The sequence below is a fragment of the Ceratotherium simum genome, chromosome X, assembly GCF_057802395.1.
Source record: "Ceratotherium simum simum isolate JZ-2026a chromosome X, ASM5780239v1, whole genome shotgun sequence".
Taxonomy (NCBI): Eukaryota; Metazoa; Chordata; class Mammalia; order Perissodactyla; family Rhinocerotidae; genus Ceratotherium; species Ceratotherium simum.
This window is the reverse complement of record NC_141940.1, coordinates 64,242,440-64,265,053: the sequence shown is the minus strand read 5'-3', so window position 1 is coordinate 64,265,053 and position 22,614 is coordinate 64,242,440. Positions and strand designations below refer to the sequence as shown.

Sequence of the window (22,614 nt, the reverse complement as noted above, 5' to 3'; positions counted from 1 at the left end):
GTTTGAGAAGGAATGGCATCAATTTACCTTTATTTTTTTTAATATTTATTTATTTATTTATCTATTTTTTAATTTTTTCTTTATTGCAGTACCATTGGTGTATAACATTGTATAAATTTCAGGTGTACATCATTATACTTCTATTTCTGCATAGATTACATCATGTTCACCATCCAAATACTAATTACAACCCATCACCACACACATGTGCCAAATTATCCCTTTTGCCCTCCTCCCTCCCCCTTCCCCTCTGGTAACCACCAATCCAATCTCTGTCTCTATGTGTTTGTTTATTGTTGTTATTATCTACTACTTAATGAAGGAAATCATATGGTATTTTACCTTCTCCCTCTGACTTATTTCACTTTGCATAATACCCTCAATGTCCATCCATGTTGTCATAAATGGCTGGATTTCATCATTTTTCACAATAGCCAAGACTTGGAAGCAACCTAAGTGCCCATCAAGGGATGAATGGATAAAGAAGATGTGGTATATATACACAATGGAATACTACTCAGCCATAAGAAACGATGAAATCAATTTATCTTTAAATGTTTGGTAGAATTTACCTGTGAAGCCACTTGGTCCTGGGCTTTTCTTTATTAGCAAGTTTTTGATTACTTATTCACTCTCTTTACCCATTATTGGTCTGTTTACATTTTCTAGTTGTTCCTGATTCAGTCTTATTCTGTGTTCAAGGAATTTACCCATTTCTTATAGGTTATCCAATTTGTTGGCATATAATTGTTAATAGTACTTTCTGCTGATCCTGTGCATTTCAGTGATATTAATTGTAATGTGTCCTCTTTCATTTCTGATTTTGAGTCTTCTCTCTTTTTTGTACTCTAGCTAAGTATTTGTAAATTTTGTTTATCTTTTCAAAATAACAGCTCTCAGTTTTGTTGATCTTTTGTTTTGTTTTTCTAGTCTCTATTTCATTATTTTCTGTAGTGATCTGTGTTATTTCCTTCCTTCTGCTAAGTTTGGGCTTAGTTTTTTCTTCTTTTCCTACTTACTTGAGATGTAAAGTTAGGTTATTTACTTGAAATCTTTCTTTGTTCTTAATATAGGTATTTATGCCTATAAATTTCTCTCTTAGAATTGCTTTTGTAGTATTCCATATGGTTTGGTATGTTGTGTTTTTATTTTCATTTATCTCAAGGTATTTTTTTGATTTCCTTTGTGATTTTTTTCTTTGATCCATTAGTTGTTCAGGAGTATGTTGTTTAGTTTCCATATGTTTGTAGATTTCCCAGTTTTCCTCTTGTTGATTTCTAGTTTCATACCATTGTGGTGAACAAAGATAGTTGGTATGATTTCAATCTTTTTAAATTTGCTAAGACTTGTTTTGTATCCTATCATATAATCTATCCTGGGTAATGTTATGTGTGCCTTTGTAAAGAATATATAGTCTGTTGTTTTTGATAGAATGTCCTATATAAATCATTTAGGTCCATTTGGTCTAAAGTATGATTCAATCCAACATTTTCTTGTTGATTTTCTTTCTGGATTATCTATCCATTGCTGGAAGTGGGGTATTTAATCTTCTACTATTATTGTATTGTTGTCTATTTCTCCCTTCAGATCTGTTTGTATTTGCTTCTTGTATTTAGGCTCTCTGATTTTGGGTATGTATATATTTACTATTATTATGTCTTCTTGATGAGTTGACACCTTTATCTTTATATAATAACCTTTGTCTCTTGTTACCATTTTTTTGGCTTAAAGTCTATTTTGTCTTCTATAAGTATAGATACCCCTTCTCTCTTTTGGTTTTCACTTGCATAGAATATCTTTGTCCATACCTTCATTTTTTGCCTATATGTGTTTTTAAAGCTGAAGTTACTCTCTTGTAGGCAGCATATAGTTGGTCTTTTTTTATCCATCCATTGATTCTGTGCATTTGATAGAGGAATTCATTTATATTTAGATAAATTATTGATATGTAAGGACTTATTACTGCCATCTTATTGTTACTGGCTGTTTTTTAATGCCCTTGTTCCATTTTGTCTCTCTTGTACTGTTTCTTTGCGAATTGATATTTTTTCATGATGGTATACTCTGATTCCCTGGTCTTTAGCCTTTGTGAATCCACTATATGTTTTTGCTTTGTGGTTACCATGAGGCATACATAAAACATCTTATAGATATGTCTGTTTTATGCTGATAACAACTTAAGTTCAATCACATGCAAAACCTCTACTCTTTTACTCCTCCATTTTGTTTTTTAATGTCAAAATTTGCCTCTTTTTATATTGTGTATTCATTAACAAATTACAGTAGCTATATTATTTTTGATACTCTTGTCCTTTAACCTTTATACTATAGGTAAGTGGTTAACACATCATCATATTACAGTATTAAAGTAAAATGTAATTTTATATATTTTCATATGTTTTCATGTGATAAGTAGTGTCCTTTTATTTCAGCTTGAAGAGCTATTTTCAGCATTTTTTGTAAGCCAGGTTTAATAGTGATGAATTCCTTCTGTTTTTGTTTGTCTGGGAAAATGTTTATTTTCCCTTCATTTCTGAAAAAATAACTTTGCCAGATAGAGTATTTTTGGTTGGGATTTTTTTCATCATTTTGAATATATCATGCCACTCTCTCCTTGCCTTTTAATATTTCTGCTGAGAAATCTGATGATAGCCTGAAGGGGGTTCAGGTAGGATACAGGTAGGATACAATCTTATTTTTCTTGCTGAGTTTGGGATTCTCTCTTTGTTTTTGTTTTTTGAAAATTTTATTTTAATCTGTCTTAGAGAATGCCTTTTTGAATTTAAATAATGGGATGATCTATTAACTTCTTAGACTTGGATGTCTAAATCTCTTCCTAGGTTTGGGAAGTTCTCAGCCCTTATTTCTTTAAATAAGCTTTTGCCCAATTCTCCCTCTCTTCTCTTCTTGAAACTTTAATGATTCAGATATTGTTTTCCTTTCAAATGGTGCCCCATAGATCATCTAGGTTTTCTTTACTCTTTTTAATCCTTTTTTCTTTTTTATCCTCAAACTGGGGTATTTCAAATTTCCTCTCCTCTGTTTCACTGATTCTTCTATTTGGTCTACTCTGCTGTTGATGCCCTCTATTGCATTTTTAGTTTCTTTTATTGAATTCTTCAGCTCCAGAATTTCTGTTTGGTTCTTTTCAATGATTTATATCTCTTTGTTAAATTTCTCATTTTGTGTATTGTTTTTCTGATGTCATTGAATTGTATTTATGTGTTTTCTTGTAGCTCATTAAGTATCCTTAAAAGAGCCATTTTGAATTATTTATTGGGTAAATCATACATCTCCATGTCTTTGGGTTCAGTTACTGGAAGATTATTATGATCTTTTGGTGTTGTAATGCTTCCTTGATTTTTCATGTTCCTTGGAGTTTTGCGTTGCTGTTTTTGAATTTGAAGTAGTAGTCACCTCCAATTTTTATTAACTGTCTTTAGGGTAAAAATACCTTTCATCAGTTCTGCTATAGAACTGAGGCTTTCTCAGACTTGGTATGGATACACCTGCTTCATGCTTCTTGCTCCATCTTGTGGCAGAATGTACAATGCACCAGGCCACCTGCTGATAGCCTCTATTTTGTTGTCTCAAAGGTGGCACTACAGTTCAAGTTTGTCATTTCTTCATTGCCCCAAGACTCTGGCCTGCTTTCTGTGATCCCTGTTTATCAGAGCTTGCTCTCGCCATCACCCTCAGGAGCTTGCACAGGGAGCTGTTTGAAGAAAGGGAAGATGTGTGGATTTGGCATGCAGTGCACTGGGGCTGCCTGTGGGTCAATTGAGGGGATCCATGGGTCAGATTTTCCCCATGGCTCATGAGCTGGCTTCCTGATGGAGTCCAGAATGCAGCTAGCAGGAACGGCATCACTTTCATGCCCCCTGGGAATCTTAAATACTGCTCTCCTAATCTAATCCCTCCTCGCAGTTATAGAGTTCCCCACTTGAATGCTCTGAATGCTGCAAGAGAGAAATGAGGCTTTTGGACAACATCCTGCACAGCTGAGAAGCCAGGTGTTTACTCTCCAGCTTTCCCTTCTCCCTGCAGGAGAAATCACAGACCATATAGTTTAACCCTAAGCTGTACCACCTTGGGGAAGAGGTAATTCTGGCAATTCATGCTGTTCCTCTTACCCACTCCAATGCATCCAGACTCATACTTTTTAATCCACTGGAGTGCTGTAACTTCTACTCTGGAAACATGGACCTCCACGTAGGCTCTCTCATTTGTAGGTGACAGGCCAAGTCAGTGTTCTGCAGGAACTCCCAGATCATGGCTGAGAGGGGCTAGGACTGGTTCACAGTCTCTTGTAGGTTCCACAGCTGGTACTGAAGTCCATCTGCCTATTACCTGATGCAGTAGTGGGTGAGACTCCCTCACGTCTCTTGGTGTATGGTGTTGGTTCCAACCACTGCCACAGAGGCAATTCTATCCATGGATGGATGTCAGATTTTTCTTTTTGAAGAGAGGGACAAAAATGAAGATATCTTAGGCTGCCATGCTGATAATGTCATTCCTATAATCCTTTTAATGTGCTATTGAATTTGGTATTTTGTTGCTAGTATTTTATGTATGACTTCTGCATTTACGTTCATTAGGGACAATGACCAATAATTTTCTTTTCTTATGGTAACTGTGTGTTTGGTATCAAGGTAATGTTTGCCTTATCAAATGAGTTGGGAAGTATTCTCTCTTCTTTAACATGCTGGAAGAGTTTAAGAAAGATTTGTGTTAATTTTTCTTTAAAAGTTCTGTACAATTCACCAGTGAGGCCATCTGTTCATAGCCTGTTTATTGTTGTTGGGAGGCTTTTCATTGCTGATTCAATCTCCTTATTCCTTATAGGTCTGCTTAGGTTTTCTATTTATTAATGATTCAGTCTTGGTAGTTTGTATATTCCTAGGAACTTATCCATTTCTTTTAAGTTATCAAATTTGTTGGCATACAATTGTTCAAATTACTCTCTTATGACCCTTTTTATTTCTGTGGCATTAGTTGTCATTTCTCCTCTTTTATTTCTGATCTCATTTATTTAATTCTTCTCTCTTTTTTTCTTAGTAGACTAAGTAAATTGGAGGCATGTTCCAATTTTCTCCTTCCTTCCCTGTGGAGAAGCCTCACCTTCTGTAGCTTCTTTCAATCTTGCAGAGCTATGCCAGCCATAACAAATCTCCCTCTCCTTTTTCTTTGTTCTTAATTTACCCCTGGCATAGGAAGTACACCAGTTTTCAGTGCTTAGTGTGAGGCCAGACAATAATTAGCTACTTGAGAAAAACACTAAAATCTGGGACATTGGAAACATGCTCCACTCTCTCCTTCTGAGGGAAAAATCATGGGCCTAAGGGATCTGTCTTGGTGCCAAGCTGTTTTGGCTTGAGGGACGGGCTGAGTAAAAGTAAAATTCTTCTTCTTACTAATTTAAATGTGACTCTTCTCAGTTTTGTGCTCATCTGGATTACTGCAACTTCTTAACTGGTTTCTGGACCTCTCATAAAGGTAATTTGGCCCATGTATCATTGATATATAGGTGTTTCTATGGGGGAGTGAAGGCTGGGATTTTCTGCTTTGCCATCTTGCTCTTGTCACTTTCATGTATCCCTTATTAAAAAAGTAGTCCTCCTAAAAGATAATATATTCTCTGTCAGCTAGTACCTACCTTTTACAAAAGAGTTTTACTTAAGTTAATTTTAGTTATGGTGTCTTGATTTAGATTCTCTATCCCATATTCCTTTGTCCAATTTGTTATGAACTAGAAGATGAATTTTGTTGACCTCTCTAGCCATTTTTATTGTGTTATGTGAATCAGATTTCCAGTTCGCCATTGACTAACTCAGCTCCTTTTCCTAAATGTTTTATGATAGCTTCTTTTGAAGAGAAAATCTCACTTTAAAGATAGGGATTTTATTTTTAAAAGTGTGTTTTTCCTCCCTACCTACACTAATAATGTATCTATTTGCCTGGCACCAAGATAATTGAAAATGGAATAATTTTTTCTGAATACTTTTAAATATAAAAATGCAAAATTCAACAGTTCCCAATGAGATGTATCATTAAAATATTCTTCAACTCTATATAAACCAAAAAAGACTTTTTAAGAATAAATGACATTTGGGTGTTTATAATAACATATAGTAGACTATTTGATAACATTCAGGAAAATGTGGAATCTCAGTTATTAATGTTTTGGCAGAGGACATTGTCAAGAATGGTAAGATAATGAATTGAAAAGAAAAGTTTGACAGTACAAATATAATTCCATTTCTCATAATATAAACTGAAAGTATGTTATTGTAGATCTGTGCAAGAGAATCTAGCTGGTACTGGTTAGCTGCACCTCCAGTATTTTATCTCCAAACATACCATTATGTTTCTAGTAAGATAGTGAAATTGTAGAGGGGAATTTCTGTTTAAAAATCTACATGACACATAGAAAATATAATAAAAACAGTGTTGAATCTTGACTAAAATTATACATATTGCATATAGAAAATGAAGCATACCTAACTTTTTCTCTCCTGTAAATTTAGTAAAACATTGTCTTACATTCAATAGTTAGAATTTAGTAAGGAAATAATCGATTGTTAATGTAAGCGGCATTCATTTTTACCTAGGGTGCATTATATATTGGGATTTAGCATCCATATTTAAAACTGATCTCTGGTAATTTTTCAAAAGTGTACACAAAACAGACAAGTTAAACAGTTTTCAAATTGATCTTAATGTCATAGTAAAGGAAAAAAGGTCAATCAGATTTCAGTAACCACATATAATTCACATGGATCCAGCTTTGCATTTGAATAACTCTATTACTTTATGACTTAGGAAATAATGTCAATAACAAAATAATATTTTACTTTATATTTTTACCTTCTAATGATGTCAAAATGATAATAAATTAAGAAATTATTCTTTCTCAAAAGTATATCAGATATATTGATTGATCTGAAGTAGTTAAAATGATGGTTTATGATATAGTTGCTTAGTAACCATCTATTACACATGTAGCTAATAAATAACAACGTTGCATTTAATCTTAAGAAAGCATTTACTTGCAATATGTTGGTATCTAATTAGACAAGATCCTGTCTCATGTTTCTTTACAGATTGATCGTGTTTTCTTCTACATGAGGGATCCTCATTCAATATTACCAATTTTGAAGATATATAGCAATTGAGAGAAGTTATCAACTGTAAAATGAATTTTGATAAGAGGTAGCCATCCCCTTTGTGGCAGTGTAAATGAGAACAAGAAAGTATAATCCATAGTTCACTTAGGTACTTAACTTGCTAAATATTTAGTGGTCAAAATAACGGTTACTGTTTTAACTTTTAACAACAATCATAGTCCTTGGCTTCTAAGACTGGAGAGAAATCAGATCTCACTATATAATTCTTCACATACTGCCAATTACTTACTCCTCATTTTCTTGTTTTAGTTACCAGATCTTTGTCAGATATACAACTTCCTTTTGTAAAAGCCAATGGATAATTTTCATGTGACAGCACATTGTCACCTACACAAGATTCTAGTCCACAGTTGATTTATGAACCTCTGTACCACTAAGTAAATTAGCTTTACCCTGAGGTGCTTAAAGCTTGAAGATATACTTGGGAAACAAGACAATTATAGTCTTCATTCAAGGAAAATATTCATAGCAGTATTTTCCTTTAATGCTGACAGTGATGACCTTCCTGAAAAATAAGTGCAAAGTCTCATCCCAACTTGTTCTTTTGGCCTGGTACTAGCAGGAGCTTTGCCAAATGAAAGATATTTGGACTCTCTTTTTGTGTGTGTGCCTTTCCCAGCTGCCTTTCGCTCAGTTAAAGAATAATGCATTCAGCCAGCCAGCCTGAAGGTTTTGGAGAGGGGTTGCATTCTTTTCTTTATACGATGTGAAGGATCCAGACTGTGTAGAAAGCCCTACAGGGCAGTTGGACAAAGTCTATCTTCCTGGAACAGCCTCTCCAAGTCCCTTCTGCCACTCCTATCTCTGCCACCTGTCCAAATTCTTCATGTTCCTTGTTTCTCTGAGTCCCTATAACATTCTTTGAACCATATATCACATTTTACTTGTATGTGTGAGAGAGTAATAACCCCTTCCAAGACTAGCTTCCCTAATATTAAGAAGGACCAGAGCTTATATAACATTCTTTTCACCATAAAAATATCACACAGTACTTAGCAAATAGTGTATTCAAAGATCTATTCTCTCAACTAATAATTTTTAGCACTTGATTGTATATCCTGTATTATTTTTATTTGACTCATATGTGTATATCTTATGTTCCTAATCAATAACTAGTTCCTTAAGGGCAATGTTTCTTTTTTATATCCTAAAGTCTCACATAAGGCTGTTTAGAAAGAGGGTATTCAAAAAATATGGATTGTTTCTTACAATGTGCCAGGCATTATATGCTTTATGTGTGTTATATCTTAACAAACTTATAAGTTATGTACTATTATTATCACCATTTTAGTAGTGAAGAAACAGAAGTTTAGAAACTTGTTCAAAGTCATAAGCTATTAAATGAAATAACTGAAATTCAAACCCAAGCTAACTGTAAAGATTATTCAGTTAATACAAAAATATACCGCAACTCACTTTTCCATCCTCTTTAAAATAAGGCATTTGTGATCTCACTGGCTTTCTATGATGTCACTCTTCTCTAAACGTACCTAAAATATGATTAAATAAATTATAATTTACATCATGCCTATATTCCTTGATGTCCTTCTAGCCCAATTATTGCCACCAACCTATAGTTAGAGTATGATATCTATGACAAGAGAAATGATAGTCTTATTTTTAACTGTGAAATTTTAAAGTTCTATATCCTTTGTAAAAAGGAGTGCTTATAGCCTCTCTGCTGAGCCTTGAAAACTAGTTTGTAAGAGCTGTATTCAACATTAAGTTTTGTTGAGGGTTTTGCACATTCTTCTTGCTTAATAATGTTTATTGTAAATGTTTAAATAATAATCACGATAATTTGTCATCTTCACTCTAGGTAGCCACTACTTCTATTGTAGATGTCAATAACTCAATTTACATGGAAGACAGAAGCTACTATTATATATTTTTCTCTCTCCATTTTCTAGTTACTTTGTGAAATTGATAAGCATGTGTGTGTGCATGTGTGTGTGTGCGTGTATAGATGGTGGAACAAGGGGCTTGTTTTCCTGTGGGAAACTTTGGAGCATGTTTGTGGATAGCTCAATGGCTTAATTGAATCAAGTCATTTGCTTTTAATAGCTCTTCTCCCACAGCCCAGTGAAACCTAGACCCGTCACAAAAGATGTTAATCCTAGTCTTAAAATAGTGTCTTCTGTTGAGACCCACAGGCTGTGCCTCAGCAACTGGTCATTTCAGTATTTCTTTTGCATACAATTTTGAGCAATAAATCTACCAGTTCTATCATGAAGGTTGGAATTGCTGCTCTCATAGCAGGAATTATTGGTGCTGTTGGCATTATCCTATTTCTTGTAGCATTTGGAACAGAATATTGGTTACTTGCAACAGAGACCTGTGAAAATTTTGACTCTAACAATGGAACTTCAGACATCGAAGAAGAGGTAAACAGAAATCTAATAAATATACTCTTTAAAAAGTATGGAATTTCAAATAATTACACATCAAGAAAACTTGTGCTTTAAAAATTAACATGCTAGCAATGTAAGATGATTCTTTAGCTTTTAATTTTAGTAGATGTTCTTTTCAAATTTTGTAAATATTTTCTAGGATTGATTTGTAGATTGGAGACATGGAACACATGGTTATCCTCATAGGAAAGAATGGCATACTAAATGGGAAATATGCCAGACAGCTTGAATATATATTGTTGCATATTTACAATGTCAGGAATGTTATTCTCACACTAAAACCTCATAATCTTGATTATTAGTTTGAAAAATGTTCTTATTATTGTGATTTTATTTTTAGTTATTTTCTCAATTAAAACTGAGAATTGGATTTGCCAAATATATATATATTTAACAGTTGGAACAACAAAGCTAAATTCAAGACTTGGGAGGGAAAATAAAAGCAAACATTTCTATCCAATCATTAAATAAACTTGAAACATTATGTTTGTCTACATGAACTCTCCTGAGGAAAAAGTATTTCTCTTTCAGGACTTCAGCAATTTGCTTTTGTTTTGTTATAACTTTAGTCCAATAAGAAAGGATATTTTACAGAAAAGTTTACTTGTAAACCAAAACTTTTTTTCAAATTTTAATGTCAGGAAACAAATATAATCACATTACAAAAATACTCATCATTCACTATTAAACAATTGTAGTTGTTCTTGCAATGTCTTCTTCTGGAAAAATATATTTAATTTTTGAAGTGATTTTCCAGTAAAGAAGAAAAGCTATTGCTCCTCTTAAAGATTCAGTACCACAGAGACCTGGCAGCCTGAGCCAAACTTCTCTGGATTGCTCTGTGTGAGGAGTGTGGAAATGCTGAAGTCTTAGTTTTCAGAAAATTCAGAAGTTGACTAAAGTTTTCTCTCATGCCATCATTCTTTGTTTTTTATTCCATTTTTCCTTTCAGAGAGGCTTCCATTTCTGCAGTTCCTAAAGTACTCTATGCTCTTTACTCAGCATTAATAAAAACCTGCTGCCAGCTAAAGCTCTGATTTACTTATTTATCCATAGATGATGGGTTAATGTTAAGGTACTAACACTCCCAGAAGTATTTGTATTCTAAAGAGATCAACTGAATGCATTTCTAATAGTAGGTTTAAGCTACCTTAATCTTGGCTGGAGGGAGATTTTCCAAGGGGATACCTTTTTGGCATCTGTGATATTATACTACTTATGCTGCCACATACTACATTTGCATCTATGATTAGTTAGAAATCTTCGATAGGAACTGTCAGTTCTCCCCAGGAAGCAGTACTAGATGTCTATGAACAGCACTTTCAGACAACAAATAGAATCCTAGAATGTTAGAACTGGAAGTGATCTTACAAATCATCTGGTCCAGACTGTAATAAGCACTAGTCACCTCACTCTGCAACTAGTGCTATTTTCATCACACTAAGTTAATGACATTGCTTACAAAATCTATTTTTGTATCTAAAGCAACCAGTATATTGACTAACACACATTTGATTCTCAGTAAACATTTACTGAATGAATTATACAGACAAGGAAATTGATATTCAAAAAAGAGAAGTGACTTAAGCCCACAGAACTATTGACTGAAAAACAACTAGAACCCTAGTTATCTTTTCTCTCATTCCAGTGGTACGTCCACTGTTTCCTGATAATTTCATTACATCAGGGTCTATTTCATATTTCCTACATGTGTGTAAGAAGCAAATATCAGACCTGGAGCTAATGTCTCATAAATAGGAAATGATAATTAACAAATCAATTAATTATTTAAAACTTCTGTTCTCCCTATAATAATTAATATGTTGGAATAAAGGTATCTCCAAGTCATCAAAAGTATAAGGTGCTTATCAGTAGTAATTATTATTCTGGACTCTCACTATACTGTTTCTACATTAAGAATACTATTTAGAATGGTACTTGCTGGAAATAAGAAATTAACAAAAATAATGAATCAGAAGATCTCAAATACTTAAAGTTTATTTAATGCAATTATTTCTGTTTTCTAACAAGGAATTACATAGAATGAGAAGCTAGTATTACACTTATGTGGAGAAAGCAGAGAATAATATGAAGATATATTGTTGTACATGTTAGCTTTTGCTTGTCAGCAGAGTGTAACATAGTCTTCTTGAGCATTAATAATTGAGGCACAGAGAGAGAGAAAAAGAAAAAGATCCACAGCTAATCTCCTATCTTATTTTGGTTAGCAATTCCCACCCATATTCTCTTCTCATAATACATAGCTAATCATAGCTGTTAGCAAATGGAACAATTGACAAATTTCATCTGTAGCTTCTTTCCTAGTTGGCCACTGTTGAACTGTCTGTGGTGATGGGTTGTGATTAGTATTTGGGTGGTGAACATGATGTAATCTATGCAGAAATAGAAGTATAATGATGTACACCTGAAATTTATACAATGTTATAAACCAATGTTACTGCGATAAACAAAAAATTAAAATAAATAAATTAATTAATTAAAAAAAAAAGAATTCTCAAACTACTGTGTGCTAGAATTACCTAGGGAGATATTTTTTTTTTTAATGTGGCTTCCTGGCCTTCGCTGTTCAGAGAGTTTGAGTCAACAAGTCTAAGTCCAATAATCTACAGTTTTAACATTTGGATCTTAACCCTGCTCTTCTATACTATGTGGCAAAAAAAACTTATATGGAAACTGAAGGTTGGAGAACACACCCAGTATATAGTTTAGACATTGAGAGAAGTATTGAAAACTATTTCTACATTGGCCAAATACATTAATCATATGAAATAGTCACATTCTTTGTTTTTCATTAGTAGAGATCACTTGGAGCTATCCTGAATTTTCCAGGTTTTTTAATATGATTTTCTTTACAGCTACTTAAAATTAAAAGATTACACAAGTATTCAGAAATAATATTTAGATGACTTAAGAGAATAACTGTTGAATCCCCTCATTTGGAAGCACCCATTTACATCAGAAAAAATATCTTATTAGTTAAATTGAGCTCCCTAAGGACTACTAGTAGACAATGCCTTTTTAAAGTCTAGTTTAAATAACTATGTACTTGAAAGTAAAAAAACTAGATTTCTTAACATATGTCTTTTAGTCTAGACTTTTTCCTAGTCAATCTAGCCTTACTTTGTACTCTTGGGAATAAGTGAGGCTTGACTATTCAAATCTTATCTCCTAGTCACACCACTTTGAAAAATTTCAACCGTGGAGATACTCTGGCTGCAATATTTTTCAATACATCTTTGTTCCTTAGAGACATTTGTCTAGTCGGATTAGTGCAAATGTGCAACATAAATGGTGCCACTTCAGGAACTCAACTCATTGGCTGTGACCACGGAAAAAGGTCCTGCTATGATTGTTAGGCCAAAGTTATAGTGCAATGGTTCTCTAAGTTATTATTTAGGGGAACATATAGGAGAAATATACAATATTTAAGGAAAATCAAAATTTTATAATGTATTTATGTATATTTTAGTGAGGCAACTGTTTAACTGATATTGTTCTTTTGAGAGTACTAACCCCTCAGTCACATTGCACAGAATCAATGGACTCTTTCTCAAGTCCTTCTAAAATTAAGGAGTTTGTGAAACCTATGCTCTCCATTTACATTGCTGTAATTAGGCAGTCAGTCAACCAAAGAAATGTATTGAGCCTACTCCAGGCCTAATACTGTACATCTAATGCACTTATTCTTAATTTTGAAATTTTCAACATTTAAAACTTTTCATTATAAAAAATTTAAAAATATACAATAATAGAGGGAATAGTATAATGATTATTCATCTACCTACCAACAGACTTCAAAAATATCAACATTTTTCCATTCGTTATTGGTTTTTTCAAACAATATAAAGTCTCCCTACTCAAATTAAAGTCCACACACCAGCAAAAATGGCATCACTTGGGACCTTCTTGGAAATGCAGAATTTTATGTCTCATTCAGTTGTAATAAATCAGAATGTATATCTTAACAAGATTTCTAGTTGACTTGAGTGCACATTAAAATTTGAGAAGCACGGGTACAAAACACATGCCAGACAGCACTTTCTATAATGAACTTCCTACTCTGCAGAAAAATAGTACTCAGTATCTTGTAGAATTCCATGCAAAATGAGATTTCATTTGTGAAGCCAAAATTTCCAAAGTTTGAATATTTGTTTTTATAGAATGATGAAAATGTGAGAGACTACGAGGAAATGTCCTTTATATATCACCATGAAGGCTTCTTCTGGAGGTGCTGGTTCTTTGGAGATGATCCACAAACTTCAGTTTGGAGATACTGGTTTAGTGAGTGTGAGATATTATTATCTGATATTTTAAAGATATGGCCTCAGCTTCAAAAATAATATCTTATATGGAAATTGAAGGGGATATATATTAGGGATGTATACTCAGTATTAAAAGCCCAAGATTGGAGGATAACACTTTCTGTTTTCATTAGTTGTTTGGCCTGGAAGGCAACTGGTTATATTGAAGCCATCTGAATAAGATCCTACTTGCCTTAGAGTCAGACATAAAATCATCCATGTTTTCTTCCAAGATAGAATAGTTGTCTTATCATGCTACTTATGCCTTTCTATATAATTATAAGTTACTAAGGTGGAATTAAAGTTTAAAAAGTGGCAACATAAAGCTTGAAAATTTAGGATCTTCATTTAATTTAAGCTTAACTATTTTAAAAATCATATTCTTTTTAAGAACTGACCAGGATTTTACCTACCTGTTGAAATAATTTTACGCACTGGAGACAGGGCTTCTAATCCTTACTTTATCACTTTATAACTGCTTGACTGTTGGCAAATTGCTTAACCTCTTTTTGCTTATTTTTTAAAGGTGATTATTTCCAGCATGTTTATCAATGTTAATTTAATATGCAGCACCAATGAGGTTAATAAAAATAATTGAGCCTTGTTTCTTTCTATTTGTCTAGATATTCTCTCTCTCCATCAAGCTGCAAATCAAATTAATGGCATTCAATGAACTGTGGTTTGAGGGAAATTCAGGAGTCAAAACATGGTCAAGGACCGTATCTATTTAACTAGCTGTTTTTAGCACATTTGTTCTTAAAATATTATATGAACATAATAAGAATAATCTAAATACAAATAAAGAATATGATTAAGAACTCTAATACACTACTCTGTCAGGAACTCCTGGTAACTGTTGTAACTCTAGAATGTGTGTATCAAAGGGCAAATGCTATTTGTTTTTAATGATCCAATAATCTAGGGATCTTATTTGCAAGTGTGCTTAAGAGGTTCTTGTTTCTATAACATTGTAATTACAATGTCAATACAAATGGAATCCTCCTTCAGAATTCATCAGAATACAGATTTACTCAAAGAAATATTCATGAAGAAATCATATATTCACAGTACTATATTTAGCTAGGAAGTCATTGGATGTAATCCACATCCTTCAAGAGCTTATTTCCTAATTGGTGTCAGGCGTAAACACATTCACAAATACAATAAAAAAGGCAAGGATGTAATTGATGTCACAAGGCAGTATAGGCTATATACTATGAGTATAGGCATTAAATATTTAAAAGGTCAAGGGAAAGAGAGGGATTTAAGAACTATGGTTGTCAGGGATTGTTTCCTGTTGGAGACAGAAGTTGAATTAAGTCCTGAATGATAGGAAAGATTTGGGTGGAAAGTTAAAAAGGTAGAGTACACTGAGGGGTATGAATAACAATATAGAGATAGGAAAAAACTTGTCTCTTTTGAGAGAGTAGGTAGATCACTCTGACTGTCATTGAGGGTTCATGGGGTGGTGTGGTTGGGGATCAGATCTGAAAGTAGATTTGGGCCAAATTGTGAAGAACTATAAATGAATGACAGTGGGAAACCACAAATCTGGGTATATAATGCCTCAAGGAAAATACCTTCCATTAATATGCTGTGCAAATCCTAACAAATTTTTTAAAAATCCATTGTATTTGAATAATTTTACAACAAAAATGAAGACATTTGAAAATATCAGCAACCACATATACTAAAATACTAGTAGTGAGGCAGGATTTCTAGCATTATGGAATAAGTAGGTTAGAGGACCCATTCCCCAACAAAACAATTTAACTGTTGAAAATTATAAAAAACAGTCATTCAAACTCTCTGGACATTGTCCTGAAGGTGTACAAAAAATAGAGATGCTTTCATTCAAGACTATTTATTAAATCTCAGTGAGAGCATCATGAGTTTGTGGCATTTGAGCCTCAACCCACTCTGTTAAACCCCTATCCTCAGCTCTGTGTTTGGAAGCTCTACCCTGTGTGTGTGCAGCTAATTAAACAGGGGCTCCTTTTTGTCTGGCTCCCAGTCTAAATTATGGTTTATTTCTGCAAGGGGCAACCTGTTAGTATGTCTTATACTCTCCAGCCATGACTTACAGCAGCTCTGTTCTAAGTGTGCAGTAGAAAGGCGTGGTCTCCCTGCCTGTGCCAAGCCCCACTCATAGGGTGGAAGTTCTACCAGGTACAGCAGGTTGAGAAAACTGGTCCCTATTGTCCTACACTGATTTGTTCATTGGGTAGAGGTTCGACACTGGAGAGAACAAAGAGGCTGCCACCTGCCCCCCCCCAGCATGCATTCATAGAATGGGGGTGTCATTTGGGTTTCCTGCCCCCAGCTTTGCTGCAAAGGTGCAGGAATTCTGCCCTGGGGGAATGTTAGGCAAGAGATATAGGACATAAGATAAAAGTGTTCTGCAACTCTGTCTGAAGAACTGACTAATTTGGAACAGAGATTGGAGATCTCCTTGTCAAAGAGTGTTATCAGAAACAGTGAGATCTTTTCAGAGAGCAATTAAAAGGAGGCCATTAGCAATATGGTACAAGCAAAACAATAAAGCAGCCAGAAGGTTAATAGGGAGAATTAAGAAAGACAATCCAGAAGAGCTCTCTTGGGAGTGTAGTAAATTCTGGGGTTTGGGAAAACTGTACGTATGTGCCAAACTGTACCCACTCAGAAGCAATCAGAGCAAAATGTAGGGCAGACTTGGAAGCATTTCCCAATACATACAGAGCCATTAACACAGAACTGAAGCCTCGCTGGCATAAGGGGTTTAAACACAATCTATGACCAAACACTGACTAGACAATAAGCTATTCTGACCAGGGTCAACTCCTAGGAATCTAGGCTTAAAAATAATATCAGATACATCCCAGAAATGCTAGAAGTTTGTGTACATGCCCAAGACTGCACTCTCTTACGAGTGATCAGAGAAGGAATCGCTAAGCTACTAGTGCTTGGATGGATGTGGGGAAAAAAATGCATTAAGTAAACCATGCTTAAAAGATTGAAGGAATGCATTATGACAATGTCTCATCAAATTGAGAGCGTCAATAAAAAGAAATCATTTTTATAAATAAAAATTCTGGAGTTGAAAGTTGAATAATTGCAATGAAAAATTTACTACAGGGGGTAGAAAAGAGAAAGTCAAGTCACCATGTACAAAGGAACACCAAAAAACTTAAAAAAACATAAAAAAGAGCTTTTTAAAAAACATAAAATTATATGAGGTAATAATTATAACAATGAATTTTTAGTTTTTAACATACTTAGATGTGATATATGTATGTGAATAATTGCCCAAAAATTTGGGGAGAAAATAGAGATATATAGAAAAAGAATTCTACATGTTACTGAAACAATCAGTATAAATGTGAAGTAATTCTAATAAATAAATATGTAAACTGTATGCCCCAGAGAAACTACTAAAAAATAACTTAAAAAATAAGGTTAAAAAACTATTAAAAGTGGGCCAGCCCAGTGGTGTAATGGTTAATTTCGGCATGCTCCACTTCAGCAGCCCAGGGTTTGTGGATTCAGAACGTGAGTGTGGACCTACACCACTCATCAAGCCGTGCTGTGGCAGCGACCCACATACAAAATAGAGGAAGATTGGTACAGATGTTAGCTCAGGGCCAGTCTTACTCAAGCAAAAAGTGGAGGATTGGCAACAGACTTTAGCTCAGGGCCAATCTTCCTCACCAAAAAATAAAAACAAAAAACCTGCAAAATAAAAACTATTAAAAGGATAAAAATGTTACACTGACAAAAATGTTAGCATTGACATCACTACTGACAGTATAGAAATAAAAATAATTAAAGAGAAACACTACATACACCTGTATGCTAACAAATTAGATAACCTAGATGAAGTTACTAGGGTAATGAAGATGAATAAATTACTAAAAAGACACAAACTACAGAAACTGACTCAAGAATAAAATAGAGAATCTGAATAGACCTATAATAAGTAAAAGAGATTGAATTATTAATGAAAATATTTCCCTCAAAGAAATAATTGGAAATTAAAAAGTAAAATTATCTCTATTTGCAAATGACATCATCTTATATATAGAAAATCCTAAGGAATACACTAAAAAATCTATTAGAACTAATAAAAATATTCAGCAAAGTTTCAGGACACAAGATTTATATACAAAAATCAATGGTATTTCAATGGCAATAAACATTATAAAATGAAGTTAAGAAAACAATTCCATTTACAATAGTATGAAAATAAAATATTTGGAAATAAATTTAGCAAAAGAAGTGTAAGACTTGTATGCTGAAATCTACAAAATATTGTTGAAAGAAATTAACAGACTTTTGAACAAATGAAAAGACATCCCATGTTTCTGGATTGGGAACTTAATATTATTAAGATGGTAATACCCCTTAAATTGATCTAAAATTTCAATGTAATCTCTATCATAGGTGTAGCTCTTTTTTTTCCCTCAGAAATTGCTACCCTGATTCTAAAATTCTTATGGAAATGCAAGGGACTCAGAACAGCAAATACAATATTGAAAAATACCAAAACTGGAGAACTCACACATTTTAAAATTTACTGTAAAACTACAGTAATCAAATCAGTGTGGTAGTGTCACAAGGATAAACATACAGATCAATGGAATAGAGTTGAGAGTCTAATAAGAAACCCTTAGGTTTATGGTTAATTGATGTTAGACAAGGGTTCAGGCAGAATTCAGTATGGAAAGAATAATCTTTCAACAAATGGTACTGAAACACTGTTATCCACAAGCAAAAGAATGAATTGCACTCCTATCTCATATCATACACATTAATTAAGTAAAAATGAATCATAGACCTAAATATAAGAGCTAAAACCATAACATTCTTACAAGAAAATATATGAGCAATCTTCATGAATTGGACTAGGAGATAGTTTCTTAGATATGAAATTAAAAATATAAGGGTCAAAAAATAGATAAATTGGACTTTAAATTTTAAAATTTTTGTGCTGCTTATAATTCCACCAAGAAAATGAAAAGACCATTAACATAACGAGAGAAAATAATTGCAAATCATGTATCTATCTCCTAAGGGACTTGTATCCAGAATGAAGAAAGAGCGCTTAAAACTCAATAATGAAAGGAAAAATAACACAATTAAAATTGTAAAAAAACAAATGAATAGACATTTCTCCAAAGAGGATATACAAATGACCAATAAGGACATAAATGATGCTCAACATCATTAGCAATCCAGGAAATGAAAATCAAAACCACAATGTGATACCACTTCACATCCACAAAGATGGCTATAAACAAGAAGACAGATGCTAAGTTTGGGGATAATATGGAGAAATTGGAACACTTATACACAACTGGTTGTTACATAAAGTGTTGCAGCCACTTTGGGAAACAGTATGACAGTTCCTCCAGAGGTTAAACATAGAGTTAGCAATTCTGCTCTAGGAATATACCTAAGAGAAAACAAAATCTGTCCCAACAAAAACTTGTACATTAATATTCAAAGCAGCATTATTCATAATATCCAAAAAGTGGAACAATTCAATTGTCTGTCCACTCATGAATGGATTAAAATATATGGTATATCTGTACAATGGAATGTTATTCATCAGTAAAAAAGAATGAAGTTTTGAAACAGCTACAACATGGATGAAACTTGAAAACATTATGCTAAACGAAAAAAGCCATTTACAAAAGACCACATATTGAATGCTTCCATTAATATGAAAAGTCCTGAAAGGTACATCTATAGGGACAAAAAGTAGATTAGTGGTTGCTTAACACTGAGGTTGGGTGAGTGAAGAATGACTGCTAATAGGTAAGGAATTTCATTTTAGGGTGATGAAAATGTTCAAAAACTATATTATGGTGATGGTTTCACAACTTTCTCCATACATGAAAAAGAACTGATTAGAGCACATATATAGGTGAATTGTATAGTATGTGAATTATATTTGAATAATGTAATTCAAAATACTAGTAGTCCAGGTTATAGAATTTACATGATTGGATTTTTAAAAAATATATCTATTTTTCCTGATATTTTACAACGATTATTGAATATTTGTTTAATAAAGATAATTTTGATCCACATCATCATACACATATATTGTTATTAAGTTGTTGGTAGCCTCTATTATTTGAGGTACAAGTTTTCTGCTTATCATTACTTCATATCCAGGTCTCAAATTGGTATAGTCCATGAAATTGTCATTTTTCTAACAACCCAACGTTCCCTTATATTTTTGTATCCTTATTTGTTTGATTTTCATCTATTGTCAGCCATTTTGATTGTTCTGTTTCCCCATCACACACATATTAATGCTTATAAATATATTTGTATATAAAACTTTTTCTTTCCAACTGATTTTTCCCTTTAGATATTTATTCCTCACAGTGGACTATACCCCATCAATGTTTGTGAACCACTTTGTAGCCTTTAGATACATAATCTAGATTGACAGCCTAGACATGACAGATCTATGAATTAAACCTGGTGAGGATAAAGTATGTCAAATGGAGTTGGAGTAGACATGTCAAGGAATAAATATGAAAGTTTCTTGTCATTAATAACCCACATTTTTAGAGCATAGGCAAATCTTAATTCTTTTCTTTGACATTAATTGTAAAAGCATTTATTATAGCAAATTAATTTGGTATTCATACAGCAGTAATAATCAATTCAATGGGAATTCTTTAGTAATTTAAGTGGAAACAAATGTCCACTTATCATGAAGTGTTACTGCTAAACAGAAAACACTTTAAAATAAGTGTCACTCCATTAATGCATTTAACAGTCTCAGTATATCATTAATCATGATGAGACACTGGTATTAATATTGATATAATAGCACTTCCATTGTGATGACATGCTTTCTCATACACTTATATAATCAGAGAACATTACTATTAGAGAAGACATTAGAGGATATCTAGTCCAACTCCTTACCTGATTAACGTATGAATCCCCCCTAAAAAAGTTGACAAGTAACCATCAAGTCTATTCTTAAAAATCTCCATTGAAGGAAGCTTAGATTCCTTCATCAGGCACCCTATTGTAATATCTGACAGCTGTAATTGCTACACGTTTCTTTTTTTTTACTGGAAAAAAATAAGTCTTTCTGAAACTTCTGACCACCGGCCCTGATTCTGTCCTCTGGAGCCACACAGAACAAACTGAGTACCTCTATCTATGACAGCTCCTCAAGTGACTAATGAGCATTATCATTTGTGCCTTCTCATCATCACCCCTGCCACACATTTTTATGCTTAAATATCCTAATTTCATCTTACTGTTTCTAACAGGATATAATTTCTTATTCTGTCACCAATTTAATAACTCTTCACAGAGTGTGCACAAATTTGCTCACGGCCCTTTTAAAATGAGGACTCACCATTAACATATTACTCCAGATGTGGCATATTACTTATTTTTTTTGAACACGCTACCTCTATTCATGCAGCCTAAAATGGCATTTCCTTTTTGGAAAGCCTAATGCACAATAACTTATACTTATAATCAATTCCATTGGCCTATATTATTTTCTGTTTATCCATATATTTCCATCTGTCTGGTACAAGTGGAATTTGAGATTAAGTACAAGACTTTACATTTATCCATGTTAAATTTCATTATGCTAAGTTCAACCCACTGTTGAGATCTTTTTGCATCCTGATTCTGTCTTCTAGTATATTGGCTACCATGACTATAGGCATCTGACATGCAAGCAGTTAACTTACTTCCAGATGGTTTGGCCTATGTCATAGTGTTGTATATTATAATTTGTAAGGTGGTATCTCACCTTGTTTCTTAGTTGGAAAATAAAATGAGAGTGGTACCACTGTGCCATATTGCCAAATATGTAGCTATGTTTTGTCCCTATCATGCCCTATGATCTTTTAGAAAGTGGAAATCTTTTTACTTCTTTTCCATTGCTGAAATCTAGGTTCTTGTCTCAAATATGTTTTCTATTTTCCTATATCACTGCCTGTGCCTGTGCCCTATTCTCTATCTAGAATGTCCTTCATCCCACTTTCACTTGTTAAACTAATAATCATCCTTCAAGGCCAAAGTCAAATTCTATAACTGTTCGAATGCCTCCTGGGCCAGCCCCATGGCTTAGCAGTTGGGTGCGCGCACTCCGCTACTGGCGGCCTGGGTCGGATCCTGGGCGCGCACCAACGCACAGCTTCTCCGGCCATGCTGAGACCGTGTCCCACATACAACAACTAGAAGGATGTGCAACTATGACATACAACTATCTACTGGGGCTTTGGGGCAAAAAAAAGGAGGAGGATTAGCAATAGATATTAGCTAAGAGCCGGTCTTCCTCAGCAAAAAGAGGAGGATTAGCATGGATGTTAGCTCAGGGCTGATCTTCTTCACAAAAAAAAAAAAAAGAATGCCTCCTTGGTACCTCCTGGTTAGAATTAATCTATTCCTCCCCTTAGTCACCTAGAGTAATATCCTTACTACATTTTCTATCCCTTGAAACAGCCTACAATTAATAATAGTTTCTTGGACATGTGTGTTTATTTCTGCCACTTTATTGTAATCTCTTTGAAGCTGGAGACTTAATATTCTCCACAGCACTTATCTTTGTTCTTTTCATTACATACTGGATGCTGAGTAAATTGAATGTGCAAAAAATAAAAAAGACATTGAATTAGAGTTCACACACAAGGATTCTAGTCCCCATTTTTCCGTGTGTGACCT

General features: G+C 33.7%; 1 protein-coding gene across 1 annotated transcript in view; it reads left to right on the top strand.

Annotated features, from left to right (window-relative positions):
- Window positions 1-9,388: 9,388 nt before the first annotated feature.
- Window positions 9,389-22,614, top strand: part of LOC106802893 (transmembrane protein 182-like) — a 119,451-nt gene continuing 106,225 nt past the window's right edge. The window contains exons 1-2 of the mRNA XM_087427003.1: window positions 9,389-9,571; window positions 13,780-13,900. Coding sequence (XP_087283129.1) covers window positions 9,416-9,571; window positions 13,780-13,900 — 277 coding nt within the window. The 5' untranslated portion in view covers window positions 9,389-9,415. The remainder of the gene's footprint in view (window positions 9,572-13,779; window positions 13,901-22,614) is intronic.